This window comes from Lytechinus variegatus, chromosome 8 (genome assembly GCF_018143015.1).
Source record: "Lytechinus variegatus isolate NC3 chromosome 8, Lvar_3.0, whole genome shotgun sequence".
Classification (NCBI taxonomy): Eukaryota; Metazoa; Echinodermata; class Echinoidea; order Temnopleuroida; family Toxopneustidae; genus Lytechinus; species Lytechinus variegatus.
Window position 1 is genome coordinate 9,067,038 of NC_054747.1, and position 15,759 is coordinate 9,082,796.

General features: G+C 37.0%; 1 protein-coding gene across 1 annotated transcript in view; it reads left to right on the forward strand.

Moving 5' to 3' along the window:
- LOC121419937 (oxysterols receptor LXR-alpha-like) overlaps positions 1-15,759 on the forward strand; it is a 49,962-nt gene that overhangs the window by 22,850 nt on the left and 11,353 nt on the right. The window contains exon 3 of the mRNA XM_041614420.1: positions 31-308. Coding sequence (XP_041470354.1) covers positions 50-308 — 259 coding nt within the window. The 5' untranslated portion in view covers positions 31-49. The remainder of the gene's footprint in view (positions 1-30; positions 309-15,759) is intronic.

The following is a 15,759-nucleotide window of genomic DNA, read 5'->3' on the forward strand; positions in this document are numbered from 1 at the left end:
TTTCATACGTTTTATTAATTTACTTTGCAGATTGTAATAGCGTTGAATCATGTCGGTCCCCGACTCGGCCAGCGCGGACAGCCCCGATCTCACCTGCATGGTTTGCGGGGATAAAGCCAACGGCATGCACTACCGGGCCTTGACCTGCGAGGGCTGCAAGACGTTCTTTCGGAGAAATGCCCGACATCGGGACACCCTAAAATGCGAGATGATGAACGATGGTGGATGTGAAATGGACATGTATACCCGGAGGCATTGTGCTGCTTGTCGAATGCAGAAGTGTATTTCAGTCGGGATGCAGCCAGGCAGTAAGTTAATTTTTTTTTCAAGGGGAAATTTAACTTGAAGGAGAGTTTGTTGAAAAAATGTAAGAAAAAAATCAATAATGAAAAATATTGGTGAACGTTTCAGGAAAATCCATCAAAGATTAAGAAAGTTACAAGAAAATATGTGGGTGGGTGGGAGGGAGGGAGGAAGGAAGGAAGAAAGAAAGATAGGAGCCGAGTGAGGAAAGAAGAAAAATATTTAAATAAACAAAAATATTTGTAAAGAAGAAAAATTACGAGGAAACACAGGAACGTATAAAAAAGGAGATAGGGAGAGATACAGAAAGAGAGAGGATCCATGATATTTCATTTCCAAGCGCTAGATCAACCCTGGATCAACCCTGTATCGCCGATAATCCCTCTTTCAGGCAAACCTAGGGTAAGACCATAAACAACAGCTGATTTGGGTAAGAGCAGCTCTGCCTATATTAGGCCTTTCGGAATTAAATTGTTGTATTTGGCATTTAATCAAATTTTCAAAGGCATATATATTGTATTTTAAAATCCAATGTTATTCTGTTGTCAGTTTCAAACGAAGAAAATCGGCCCCGAAATAAGGAATCTAAATAAAGAGAAATAAAAATGACTGCATGCGATGGAGAGCGAGTTTGCGTAATCGGCGCGCTGCATATGTTATTGTGTTTTAGTTTTTTTTCCGGACCCATCGAGGTCAAGAAACATGTTCAGATGAATAATTGGCCTGGGGTGATTTAGATTTTCCATGGTTCGTAACAGGGGTTTGCCTTCTCCAACGACGGTTTTGCCACATGCTTTACTTTCATTTGGTTTTAGCACCACGCCACACACTTCGCTCAAATCGGACCTTGTAGGCTGCGCGTTTACAATTTACATCGTGACTTGAGTGCAACGGCGCAGCGCAGCGGACCTTAAAGGAGAATGAAACCTTTGGAAGAAGATAGCTTGTGTGAAAACAGAAAAATCAAACAGATCAACGAAAATTTGAGAAAAATCAGACGAAAATTTGAGAAAATCGGACAAATAATGAGAAAGTTATGAGCGTTTGAATATTGCGATCACTAATGCTATGGAGATCCTTAAATTGACAATGCGATAAAGATGTGTGATGTCACTTGTGAACAACTCTCCCCATTACTTTAGTATACATGTATATTTCACTTAAATTGCCCCTTTTATCACATCTATCAGTAGATCATGTGTTCTTGTAGAGGGCATGTAATACAGATTTTTAAAGGATACATCATGGATAAAGGGTTTGTATCACAATAAGACAAAGCAAAAAGAGACATTTTGATGATATTTTATATAGTCCATCAAAGGGAAAGTTGTTCACATGTGACATCACACATCCTTGTCGCATTGCCAATGGGAGGATCTCCATAGCATTAGTGATGGCAATATTCAAATGGTCATAAGTTTCTCATTATTTGTCCGATTATTCTCAAAATTTCTTTGTTCTTATTCTTTGATTTTTCTGTTTCGACACACGCCTACTTGTTCTAAAGGTTTCCTTCCCCTTCAAACTGCAGTTGGGTAGAAGCCACGCGCAGCCTGCAGAGGAACAGGTTAGCATTACCTTTATGTAGATTCAGCGTTCTCGCCAGTGTATAATATGCATGGTTCAAACACCATGCGTGCAGAAATGGAGACCAAGTGCGACATGCGTGGCGACATGCGTGGAAAAATTAAATGGAAATATTCAGATAAAAATAATACACTCAATGAACTCATCTTAGTGATATCAACTTCATTTATCGGGTTGCGCCGAAGTCCCACCAACTTAAGACCACTTACAGGCCTACTACGGCTAGGAAAGTGGCAAGGCGCCCAGCTAGCTCGCGGCTGCTATTGCGGGCATATGACGGCACGGTACGGTCGTTCCCCCCCTATTCCCCCGTTTGCCCCGCACATCACACTGGCTATGCTCCATGGTGAAACGTCAGATCACAGACTCACACAAAACTTACATGTCGATCTACATGTACATGTACACGCCATTACGTTGTTTGGTGTTGGAACACACAGTCGTAAATCACTAGGAAGTGTCCGTGATATATTTTGCATTTGTGTATGTGCACGAAAGCCACACTCATGCGCTCAGCTAGCTCAGTGAATTAAGTTGGATGACGAGTCTCGACTCTATTGACCAACTCCATTACATATCACATGACCCTCAATCATGAACGCTGTTTTGTTCCGAAGTTGAATGCATGTCGTGATTTCCCTTTTCTCGAAAATATTTACAATTCATAAGCTGGAAATCTGCACTTCTCTTTCTTTGGTCTGAACGGCAAGTATCTGTGCATTTATGTGCATTTGTGTGGGCTTAAAAATACGCCACAATGGGGCTTCCTTAGCGTCTCTATTTGATGAAAAGGCTGTCGCTTGCGGGCTCTGCGAAGGGATGGGGTGAACCCACCCTCCAGGAGTGGCAGCACAAGTCCCCGACATGGGTGAATTTTTTTCTGGCGAGAACGCTGTGTAGATTGACAGGCCTAGGACTAGGCCCGCAACGTCAAAATTGGTCTAGATTGGTTACACATCAACAAGGACGAGGTCTACAAGCTTAAGAGGGATATAAAATCAAATATATCAGGCTTTCCTTCGAAAGCATACTGGGAATTATTAATCATCAGTTGGACTGGCGATGTAATTGTTTTTTGTCCAACCTTGGATAAATAATTCCCACTATACTTTCTTGAAGCCTGATATATTTGTATAATATACTTCTTATAAATATAAAATTTCATTTTTTTAGCGTTTCATGATGACCATAATTATCTTTCTTTTAAGAGCAGTTGTGAAATAATTTCTTTGTTGTAGGTCTCGAAGATGGCCTCTGCCTTGAGGCCGCAAAATTGGCCTCGCCCTCGAGGATGGAGATCAATCCTCGGCCTTGGACGAATATCTTCAGGTCAAGGCTGGTCGAGGCCAGGAGAATCTTGGGGTTTGCAAATGCTGAATGTTGTCAGTTTCTCTAAAATGTTATTCCGGCAATAGCCGGACCATGAAACCTGATTTTTGGCTGAAAAGAGGCTTTAAAAATGGGAAAATTTAGGTAAATTACCTTTTAACTCTACAAATATTTGTTAAAAAGTACTAATTATAGGAAAAACGAATTGCCTTTCCCCCCAAACATACAGTGTATGAATAGATGCCAAAACTATTGAAAAAGACCACCAAATATAAAAGAAGTTGTGGCCAAAACTGATTTTGGGGGGTTTTGGGGCCATTTAGGATTTTGACCTGACACACTTTTTTCTCGGATCCGTGACAAAAATATTGTCATTTCATGTTGAGATGTATTACAAGGAATAAAAAAAACTGTTGCCATATTGAAATGACAAAAAAAGTATTTTTGACCCATGTATAGCCCACTCCTATTTTTATTTTGTTCTTGAAGTCAAAGCTAATTCATTGAGCACAGCTGCACTACATGTATGCTGCACTGACAATGGCGTGATAGAGACTCGACTTTGCAATGCGCGTGCTCGTACTGTAAAAAACCTTGGTCTGGCCTCATCCCTTCCGGCCTTGTCCATGTCCTTGGGTAATCCGGCCTTGATTTGTTTTCACAATGCACAGTAATTATATGGGGAAGCTGCTCACACATTATACATGTATGGGTCATTCCATGTCAATTCACCCAACGAGTTTAATCGCACCCTCTCAGAATTCGTTCATTTTTGGTATATAGGGAGTTTGACATGGCCCATGCTTACATGATTTTTTTTTAGCGCAATCGGATGCACGGTTTTCCCGTTATGACACGCCCAATTTCGTTGATTTGGCCGAAAATGGGCGCGGCCGCCAAGTTTTAAGTGACCATACATGTAGCTCGGTAACTGATGGACCGAAATCAGTAAAAAAGGTATCAGTGGATAGAAAATTGAATGAACTATCTGAAAAATGTGTTATTTTTTATGTAGGGGCAATGTAATGAGTGATGACCTTTTGACCTTTGCATTGACCTTGAATTTGACCCCCGGGGTCACACTGTTTTTAGTCAATATTTTTATATCTGAATTCCTAACATTATTTTACACAATATCAAAAAATTGAAAGTGTATTATTTTTTCTCTGTTTTAAAGCCTGTGTATAGCTTTGGTAAAGGGTCAATAATGTGATTGATAGTCGAATATCATCTAATATGACAGTCTTACTGAAGCGTAGAGACCGTTAGATATTTTTCCAACTGCACTTCTCTGAGAAAATTTCAAATATTCAAATCTTGGATATATATAGCGCCCTCTCTCGGCGATGCTTGTTTTAAATTTTAAAAATGGGCATTCAAGCACTTATCTTATAAATTTAGTGATTAGATATCCAAAAGTTACAGACAAAGAACATGTCTTGAAAGTTTCAGCCCATTCCATGATTTGGAATAGGATTTAATTGAAAGACAAAAACACACAGATATTTTAATTTGATCGGGTGACCCGATCAAGTTAAATTTCCATGTAAAATCGCAAAATTTATCCTGTAAAACACATTTTCATTTCATATCCTCCACATCGTAACTGTTATAGGGCATATCCATTCATATTAGCTAGCAATGAATTGAAATAGTGATAGGTGCATTTTGGTGGATTTACCAAAACTATACACAAGCTTTAAAACCACTCTCAAAATATGCTTTCTTACTGCAAAAATTGTCATTACAGTCCCACACATGTCTATTTGTGCTGGGTCAGTGAACATGCATTCAATACTTGTGATGCAAATTGATGCAATAAGGGATGGATGCACCATTTTACTGAAGCTGTACAATTCATGTCTTTCCATTGTTCTTGAACATGTAGTTTATGTCCAGCCAAACTCAGTAAACGGTCAATAACATGTTTTATCATGGAGGAATAGTACCCTGCCCATTATTACCTTATGAGGCAGATACATGTATGACCCACTGCAATTTCTTTGTAATGTAAACAAACTTTCACTGTGTGGGTTTCATGTACTGGATTGTTCCCACAGTGTACAATGTATACAAATTGATCCATTGAGCTGAGCCCCCCCCCCCCCACATAAAAGGCATTTCATACATTGTATGTAGAATTAACCAGGTTCACTGATAAGATAATAAGACACTTGTTCCTGCTGAACCAACTCTTTCCTCAACTTACAGTAGTTTTTGTCTCACCTGCGAAGCAAAGTGAGACTATAGGCGCCGCTTTTCCGACGGCGACGGCGGCGGCGACGGCGGCGGCGACGGCGGCGGCGGCGGCGGCGTCAACATCAAATCTTAACCTGAGGTTAAGTTTTTGAAATGACGCCATAACTTAGAAAGTATATGGACCTAGTTAATAAAACTTGGCCATAAGGTTAATCAAGTATTACTGAACATCCTATTAGAGTTTCATGTCACATGACCAAGGTCAAAGGTCATTTAGGGTCAATGAACTTAGACCATGTTGGAGGAATCAACATCGAAATCTTAACCTGAGGTTAAGTTTTTGAAATGTCATCATAACTTAGAAAATATATGGACCTAGTTCATGAAACTTGGACATAAGCTTAATCAAGTATCACTAAACATCCTGCATGAGTTTCACGTCACATGACCAAGGTCAAAGGTCATTTAGGGTCAATGAACTTTGGCCGAATTGGGGATATCTGTTGAATTCCCATCATAACTTTGAAAGTTTATGGATCTGATTCATGAAACTTGGACATAATAGTAATCATGCATCACTGAAAATTTTGTGCAAGTTTCAGGTCTCATGATTAAGGTCAAAGGTCATTTAGGGTCAATGAACTTTGGCCGAATCGGGGGTTTCTGTTGAATTACCATCATAACTTTGAAAGTTTATTTGTCTAGTTCATTAAACTTGGACATTAGAGTAATCAAGTATCACTGAACATCCTGTGCGCGTTTCAGGTCACATGACCAAGGTCAAAGGTCAATGAACTTTGGCCGAATAGGGTGTATCTGTTGAATTACCATCATAACTTTGAAAGTTTATGGATCTGATTCATGAAACTTGTACATAAGAGTAATCAAGTATCACTGAACATCCTGTTCGAGTTTCAGGTCACATGATCAAGGTCAAAGGTCATGTAAGGTCAATGAACTTTGGCCATGTTGGGTTTTTTTGTTGAATAACCATCATATCTCTGTAAGTTTATTGGTCTAGTTCATAAAAAGTGGACATAAGAGTAACCATGTATCACTGAACATCTTGTGCGAGTTAGAGTAGTGTTCAAAGTCAGCACTGCTGCTATATTGAACCGCGTGATGCAGGTGAGACGGCCAGAGGCATTCCACTTGTTTTGTTTTGTTTTTGCTTGGACACTTGCCAAGCTACATTTATCTTATGCTATAGTTGTACCATTTCATGAGTGACCATTCAGATAGCACATGCTTTGTACAATAATATGTCCAACTTATCGAGGGAACACATTGCTTAGTGATCAGAAATTAGTCAGGGGGGGGGGGGGACTTCCATTGACAAGTAGATAACATGCGCAACCAAAAAACGTAAAAATATAGATCTCTTTTTCAAGATATTGCATTTAACGTACATGAGTAATAAGGGCGTCAAAAACACTTAAATAACGAAAACAGGGTACATGTATTTATTTCGCTAGGAAAGCTACGTGTTTACAGTCCACTTTGCGAGGTTATAAAACATTATAATAGTTAAAATGATTAACCCTGGATTAGTACGGTAGATGAGATCTCCAAAGAGTTTGGAGACTACATGTATCCTGTCAAATTTATGCATCCTCATGGGCTAGCAAAGGAAGATATGTGTTGGGTTGGAGAAGAAAACATTCTGTGCTAGATTAATGCTCCGTCTTTTCATCATCATCTCAGAAATATGTCATCTCAGAAACTTATATTGCAAAAATATACCCACATTGGACACATTTTCTTGAGCTCTGATCAGTACAAGATTGGTCCTGGGGTGGGAGGGGGGGGGCAGTCAAATGTAGCACTGTACAGTTACACACGCATGGCCAAATTATTTCCAAACACCACCCAAACGAGTTTTTCTCTGTGTGCAAAATAACCCCGTAAACAAGTTTTTCACGGGCTTTAAATATTTACTATTTACACATTTGGCCCCTAAACAAGTCGTCGCCAGAATATGACCCCGGGGAAAAAAAATACCCTAAACACGTTTGGCCAGTCTAATAACAAAGCTTTGGAAAAAAATACGCAAAGTGCGCTTCACCCTGCAATTGACCATTGACCAGTCTTTCAAAACTACCCCTTTTTTGAAAATTGGTGTTTTTGACACCCTTAATGAGTGCATGCGCGGCTTGCGTCCAAAACTGTAGAACCACACCTTTAAATGCGTTTTTTGGTCACACGTGTGTACAGCAATATAATTGACTGCCCCCCGGAAGATTGGTAAAATGTATTCAGGTAGTGTAATTCTTGTTTCTCATGGACCTACCTCATAATGCTGATTTGCATGCATGCATATCATTACATACATGGAAAATTTCGGAATTTCCAGTAATTAACAAAGACTTGAGAATGAGATTCTTCGTATCATACTATCAACATACATTATGTGTATTCACTATCACTATACAATACAGAAATTAGTATGTGTGGGACTGTAGTAATCATATTTGCAGAAAGTATGCCTTCTTCGAGAGAAGTTGGAACAAAAACAAAAAATAATACACCTTAAGTTTATTTTTATAATGTAGGGTATTCATATATTGAAATATTTACTCAAAATAGTGTGACCCCCAGGGTGACCAGACGTCCCGTATTTCCCGGGATTGTCCCGTATATTGCTCCTTTGTGCCGGCGTCCCGACAAACCCTTCCCGGGACGCCTTTTTGTCCCGTATTTAAGAATATTGAATAAAATGTAGTTTAATGCATTTACATGTAAAGGGGTGAATTTTCATCAAATAACCAACAAGGCAACAGATGACGAAGCAGAGATAACAATGAAACTAATTTGGAGATGTAATCGGTGGAACAAATTATTGAGTTTTCATAACTAGATCTTGTTGTTTCAGCTTTCGTTTTGAGTCTTGTTGTGTATGATGCCGCTAGGCATCATGTTTCATCTAATTTTTAAGTTTGACAATGTTTCACTTGAAATTTTACTCATTTCTAAATAATTTTAGTTTTTCAAAATTCTGAAAAATATATTAGAAAACACCAAACTACATTATGACTTTTGTTAGATGACTTGATTTTTTTGTTTGCTTGAAGTTTGAACTTTTTTTCCTCTTTCTTTCTTTTGTATCATTCTTTGTTCATCCTTATATCCTTCCTGCTTGCCCTTTTTTGTTCCATCTTTCTTTATTTCCGATCTTTTTTTCCTGAACCTTTCTCTCTTTCTGTTCATTTGTCATTCTTTCCTTCTTTCTGTTACTTTTCTTTATTAAATTTCCATTTTTTAATTTCTTGAATTCATTCATTCTTTCTTTCCTTAAACTTTTCTTTGCTTCCTTCTCCCTTCCTCTCCCTTTTTTCGTTCTCTCCTTCCATTATTTTTTCTTTTTGTCATTCTCTCATCTCTTCATTCTTTCCTCCCTCTCTTTCCTCCTTTCTTTCATTCTTTATTTTATTTTTCCTTCCTATTTTCTTCTTTGTTTGTTTGTTTCTTTCTTCCAAAGAATGAAGAAAAATATATCCTTCATTCTTCCTTTCTTCCCCTTTTTGTCACTTTCTTTTTTCCTTTCTCTCTTTTATTTTGTCTTTCACACATCTATTCATCTTCCCTTCCTTTCTTTTTTTGTCTTTCTATATTCATTTCAAAGAATGACGGAAACCTTTTCTTCTCTCTTTTATTCTTTCTTTCATCCTTCTTTTATTCTAATTTTCTTTAATGTTTTTCTTTTCATTTTCCCCTTCAGTTCATTTTTTCTTTCTTTCTTCATCTCTTTTCTTTTATCTTTTCTTTCTCTCCTTCATTCATTCGTTTACCCTCCCTTTCAATTCTTTATATTTTTCACATCCCATTGTGTATCTTTGTTGATCTTTTTTGTTGATTGTCCCGTATTTCATTTTGTGAAATCTGGTCACTCTGGTGACCCCGGGGGGTCAAATTCAATGTCAATGCAAAGGTCAAAAGGTCATCACTTATTATATTGCCCCTACATAAAAAATAACACATTTTTCATATAGTTCATTCAATTTCCTATCCAATGATATCATTTTTTACTGATTTTGGTGCATCGGTTACTGAGCCACGGTCATTTAAAACTTGGCGGCCGCGCCCATTTTCGGTCAAATCACCGAAATTGGGCATGTCATAACGGGAAAACCGTGCATCCGATTGCGCTGAAAAAAAATATGTGGACATGGGCCATGTCAACTCCCTACATACCAAAAATGAACGAATTCTGAGATGGTGCGATTTAATTTTAATTTGTTTTGGGGTGATTTGACATGGAATCACCCAATATGTACATGTAAACGTGTATCACAAATCAAGAAAATTAAGATGCAAGAAATTATAAACTTAATAATATTATCTACAGTAATTTTACCTTCTAAATGCTCCCAACAGGTCTGTAGGCAGTTCAACCTGTACATGTAGTATGATTATTAGATGATATTTTTTGGTTTTCCCTTAATTATCATTCTTCAAATTTGCCACCATGAAGAGAAAATGCAGAAAGATCTGATCAAAGAGAAAATATACAATGTACAGGTCTCTATGCATGGGAAAGTGGGGAATAATTCATGAATTGTCTTTCATTTTCAATCATCCATCCATCCATCCATCTATCCCCATCCATTTAGTCAGTCAATCAATCATCCATCCATTCATTCATTCATTCATTCATTCATTTAGTCAGTCAATCATCCATCCATTCTTTCATTCATTCCTCCATTCATTCATTCATCCATCCATCCATCCATCCATAAATCCATCCATCCATTCATCACTGGTGGTTTGTTCATTCATTTTATGTACGTGTGTTGTCTTTAAGGGGAGCCCTTCATTATAAAGGAGTACCGGTAGTCTTTATTGTTGTTCTCTTTCTAATCATTGCTTAAAGGGGAAGTTCACCCTGAAGAAAACTTTGTTTTAAAAATAGCAGAAAAAAAGTAAAAAATATTGGTGAGGGTTTGAGGAATATCCGTTAACTTAAAGAGTAAGAAAGTTATTAGAGTTCAAAGTTTTGGATTTATGACGTCATAAACGAGCAGCTGCCCCATGTGTTACGTAATATAAAATGCATGAATTTCAAATTTTGTATGGTTCCTGAAGACTTTATTGTGTTTTCTATTCATGATCGGGTGTGAAATGGTTTGTCTATTGATATATAAAAGATACAGTGAAAACCATTTTCAATTTTCTGAGAAAATGACATTTCATTGATTTTTTACCATTCGCTATGTAGGAATGCTGCTCGCATACATGTATGACGTCACAAATCATATAATTGAAATTCTAATAAATTTTTAATTATTTGATGAATTTTTCTCAAAACTTTCGGCAATATTTTTTATTATTTTTTCTGCTATTTTTACAATAAACTTTTTGTCAGGGTGAACTTCCCCTTTAAAGGTAAATGCCAGCTTTGGTAATGATATCAAAATGAGTTCGTACAGAATCCAATGAAATGACCACCAAAGTGTCTGTTTGTATAAATACAGAATATGTGCCAAAGGATTCTGGAAGAAATTCTGTAATTGCTGATCAAGAAATTAGCAAATAAGCACAGGATTCGGGTCAAGCGTCAAGCAAGACATCAAAAAATAATACACTGTCCCACGTGGGTTTATCTGTGTTGGTGATATTTTTCAGCGTAGATTTCAAGATTTCACAAAGTTCAGTTTATGTAACTGTACCAGATCTAGATCCTCGATGATATACTGACAAGCCTGGTTTTACAGACTTTCTCATGAAATCAGTGTTTACTGCAACTACTGGCATTTCTGCTACCATTCCAGAATTAAGAGGAAGTGCGAAAAAACAGAGTAGAGACACTGTACATACATGAACTTCTACATGTTTTTTTTTATAAAGGGGGGAGTACATGTAATTCATGAGTTGTCTCATCACGGAGACTGAGTTTTCTCTGGCAACATGCTTCATATTTTATTGATTTCCACAGAAATTCATACTGATGCTGATTCCCATTTTCATTGATTTGTATTTCTTATTCTTATTTCTTAAATATTCTTATACAGTACATGTAAGCTGATTGGTTTGGTTTCTATTGAGTATTGTTCAAGAACCTTGGTAACAATCAATGCATGTATTCTTTAATTTCTTATTCTTTTTTTCTTGTGCAATCCCATACAGCTTTCCATAAAGATAATGTTTCATATTAAACAATTTCTATTAAAGTACACTGTAGTTTTTGTTGTTTAGATATTTAATGTATCTTTGTTTGATATATTCATATTTGAGAAGAAATATCGAATGAACAAAGAGAATTGAATGTCAGTATTTATTAACTTTATTTCATATTTATTAGGTTATATTTTATTTATTTAATTTATTTAATTGATTGATCGATTCAGTGTTTGTTTGTTACTTTATTTGCTTGTTTTTTCATCGTAAACAAAACATAAATAAACATGATCTTTACATTTCTTGAAGTGTCAGATGTTCAATCGAAAGTTATGTTAGATTAAAAAAAATCCAAGTTGGCTGGCGAAGATTCCGTAAATTAAAGTTCACAATGATGGCGACGATGAAAATGATGTTGAAGCACAATGAATAACAAGTCACTGTAACGAGTTGAAATGTGTGTGAAGACGATGTTGATGATGATTATCAGTCAATTTCAGCAATCCATGGGTTGAAAAGCGTAAACAGGTTGATGATCTCAATGAGAACTGAAAATTCCTCTCTCAAAGGCCGTGTTTATGCTTCCACTTTTCAGGCCAGAATCAGCGTTTCCAAACGTGGTTTGTCCAAAACACGGTTGCGTCCATGCTTACTTTCATTTAAACGCTGTTTCAAAACGCTGATCGTAAACTCACAAAAAGTTGTGTTTGTAAATGTCGTTTGACCAGAATCAGGCTTTCTGGGGAAGTATAAACAGAACCACGATCGAAAACGTGTTTAAATGACGTCATTTGGTACATGCTTCCGGTGAGATGCGGGCAATACAGTCGTATTGCTCCATGCTTATCTCCACGTAATAACAATCAGAAAAAAACTTTCGAAAAACGGCGCGCCCAATTTGACCTCGCTTTACGATGCGAAGCCAGCTGGAGATCATGATTTGCCCTGAAAAGTTAAGCATAAACAGCACTCCCAGAACCACGTTTACGATCGGCGTTTTGAATCGACGTTTGAAATCGCTGATTCTGTCCTCGCAATGGAAGCATACACACACCCAAAGTAACTCCAAACAGTTCATTGATGGCTTGCAAATCCACAGAAGATAACAGCATATGTGGGACAGTGTATTAACATTGCTTCGAAAATAAATACGCAACATTTGATGGAGTTCCATGGTTATTTTGCCCATTGCTTTAAGCATTGACGTTTTTTCTTCCAGAGCTATTGGCACATTTTTTTAAATAAATTGGTTCTTATATAGCGCATAATCAATTGAAATTGCTCTATGCGCTTTGTACAAATTGCTTTCCAATATTACAATTACACTACAAAAATAAATGTGTTTTCAAATTTCTTTTAAAATGTTTAACAGAAGCACATGATCGAAGATGAATTGGTAAACTATTCCATAATTTTGGAACCGCAAAAATCAAAACTAGCTTCCCCCCCTATTGAGACAACTCTATAGGAATGTGTCCAATTGGAGTTTCTTCACAAGAACGAAGTCTATAATGTGGCCGGTGTGGGGACACTTTGTATTTTCATTGGATTCTGTTCGAAATCATTTTGAGTTCGTTGCCGCAACTGGTACATTTATCTTTAAAGCTCAATGTTGAAAAGTATCCACCAAAATAAAAACAATATATTTTTTTGGCCTGATGGGGGTCATGCACATACCCTCATTCATGACCATGTCTTGTCTTACACTTGAAAGCCTTGCATACAGAAAAAAGTATTCAATATGTGAACCTGGGATGTCTGGACAGGCAATATATCTGCTGTTTTGAGGGTGGAAGATAGGATGGGAGGGATCATGTTTGTTGTAGGTTATTTTTCAAGCATACATTTTTAATTTTCATTTTTTTTTACTATCAACAAATATATTAAACTGCCGCCAAGATTCAACGGATATGTTTTCCTTTTCTCATGAAGGTCTTAAACAAAAATGTGAATTAAAGAGGAAAAAAAATGTATTTTAGACTCTAAGAGTGAATTTCTTATACTTAAAGAGCATAGAAGTTGACACAAAAATCAATAAAATAGCTTATAAATGCAGGAGCCGAGATATGCAATTTTGAAGAAAGTGGGTGGGGTTCAAATACCTTTTAGCCCGAAATTGTTCTGTTGACTGCACACCCTCCCCTCCCCCAATAATTTTATCAATTTCTTCTGAAAAAGTACATCAGAATGCTCAAGAGTCTCAAAGCAATCTCCGCTCTTCTAGCCAGACTTTATTAACTGTACCAACGTATAAAACATGTTTGTTTTGTGCCTTTCAGTCAGCAGCACCTGTACTGTGGAATAAACTGCCTAATAATCAAAGGGCCATGACATGTACTTCAACCTTTCTCAAATCTTTACAAATGTACTTGTTTAATAGATTATTTTGTTTAGGAAAGGTATGCTACAATGTTTTAATTTTTAATTTTAGTATTTGGGCAATTCCACAGGTTGGTGGACATGAGCTTTAAAATTCAAATTCAATATTTTCTTGATTGTTTTAATACTTTAAGTCCTTCATGCATGATAGTTTCAGGAACAAGAAATAAAAAATTTATTTTCATATGTATACTTTGGAAAAAAATGGTCAAAAGTTGTGTCTTCCATTCTGTACCAAAATACAAGAAAAATAGTGAAAAATGTAATATGCCGTATTACCATTTTGTTATTGCAACAACCTACCACTTTATATATTTCTGAAGTTTAGAAGAGTCAAATTACCTAAAATACACAACAGCTTTTCAAGTAAATTTGTAGTACTCATTCAAAGATGAATATTGCAACCTGCTCAGGTGATGTAACGTGAGTAACCGAAAAAACTGACTTTGTTTTCTGAGAGAAATATTCTTCACAGTTTATTGGTGGGATTTTAAATTCTCTTCCTTAGCATAATAAAATTTCCCAAGTTTTGTTTTTATACAAAGGATAGTCAGACTGTGTACTTTGGTTGTGATAAGGAGATGTTTAGTTCCTATCAATAATAATGGAGTTACAGCTCCAAGTATGAGTCAAGGTGTCTCCAAATGTAACGTGAGTAACCGTGGAATAGCCCATTGATGTATTTTATTCTAAATATACCTGTATTAGACTTGGTTACTTTCTTTGTAAAGCGCTTAGAGATTCTGTCGAATATTATGTGCTATATACGTAAGCATCTATTATTATTATTATTATTATCATCACAGGCTGCATATCTGGGGGTACTCAATATAATGTGTTTATACGTATGTGCCACGGTTGAGACCCCCATTTTCAGCTTAAAATTCTCTTCCAGAGTATCACCAATTCAGAAAGCCATTGAAATTGCTATGTTCCTCTTTTCCGGAGATCCTCAAATTCGTGATTTCTCGTACCAATGCACGCCAATTATGAACTACTCAGCCGGTTGGAGTGGAGAGCTTGATCAGCGCAGAGCCATAGCGTCAGGTCCTTGAAGTTCCCTACGCCCAAAATTAGCTAGCGCTAGTCTACATGTATATGAATCTAGCAAGATGTGCTCACTCGTTTTTGCCCATAGCAGCTAACAATTACGCCTACGATCTAATGAGCTCTAGAGACCTCTGTTTTTTATGTAGTCAGTTCCGGAGCATTCCATTTTTAGCAATCATAGATCCAAGAGCCGGCATTCGGGAGACCCTGGTTTTAAGACCAATTTTTAGCTCCAGAGCCCCCATTTTCGAATTCGGCGCAGCGCAAAGGTATCATGTCATAATTCGAGTACCCCCGCCCCCAGGGCTGCTTTCATGTAGATCTTTGGAGCTGTTCCTCTGTGATCTGAAACATCAATTGACATTTTTTCACCTTGTATAGTCCACCATATGGTTATTTGTACTTTGCTTTTTCATGCCTTTATAAAAACAATTTTATATATCTAAACATACTCTTTAACATTTGAAAACCATTGAACCTGCAACTCCCTTGCTTTTCCACATTTTAATAAAGGGGCAGTGAAATGTGTAATTTTTAGCTCATCCGGCCAGAAGGGCAAGATGCCGTGGCGTCCGTCGTCTGTCCACAATTTCAAAATGCTACTATTTCGCCATTTCAAGTCCGATTTCAAGTCCGATTTCAATTCTGTTTGCTTTATATGATAGCACTAGGTGGAGGATTCAAAACTTCTACACAGAATTGCGAAATTTATTAAATATGCTAATTTATGCGCATTTTTCAAAATTCACAAAAAATGCTTTATTTGTTGACCGATTTTGAATTTTTTGCTTCCGTCTG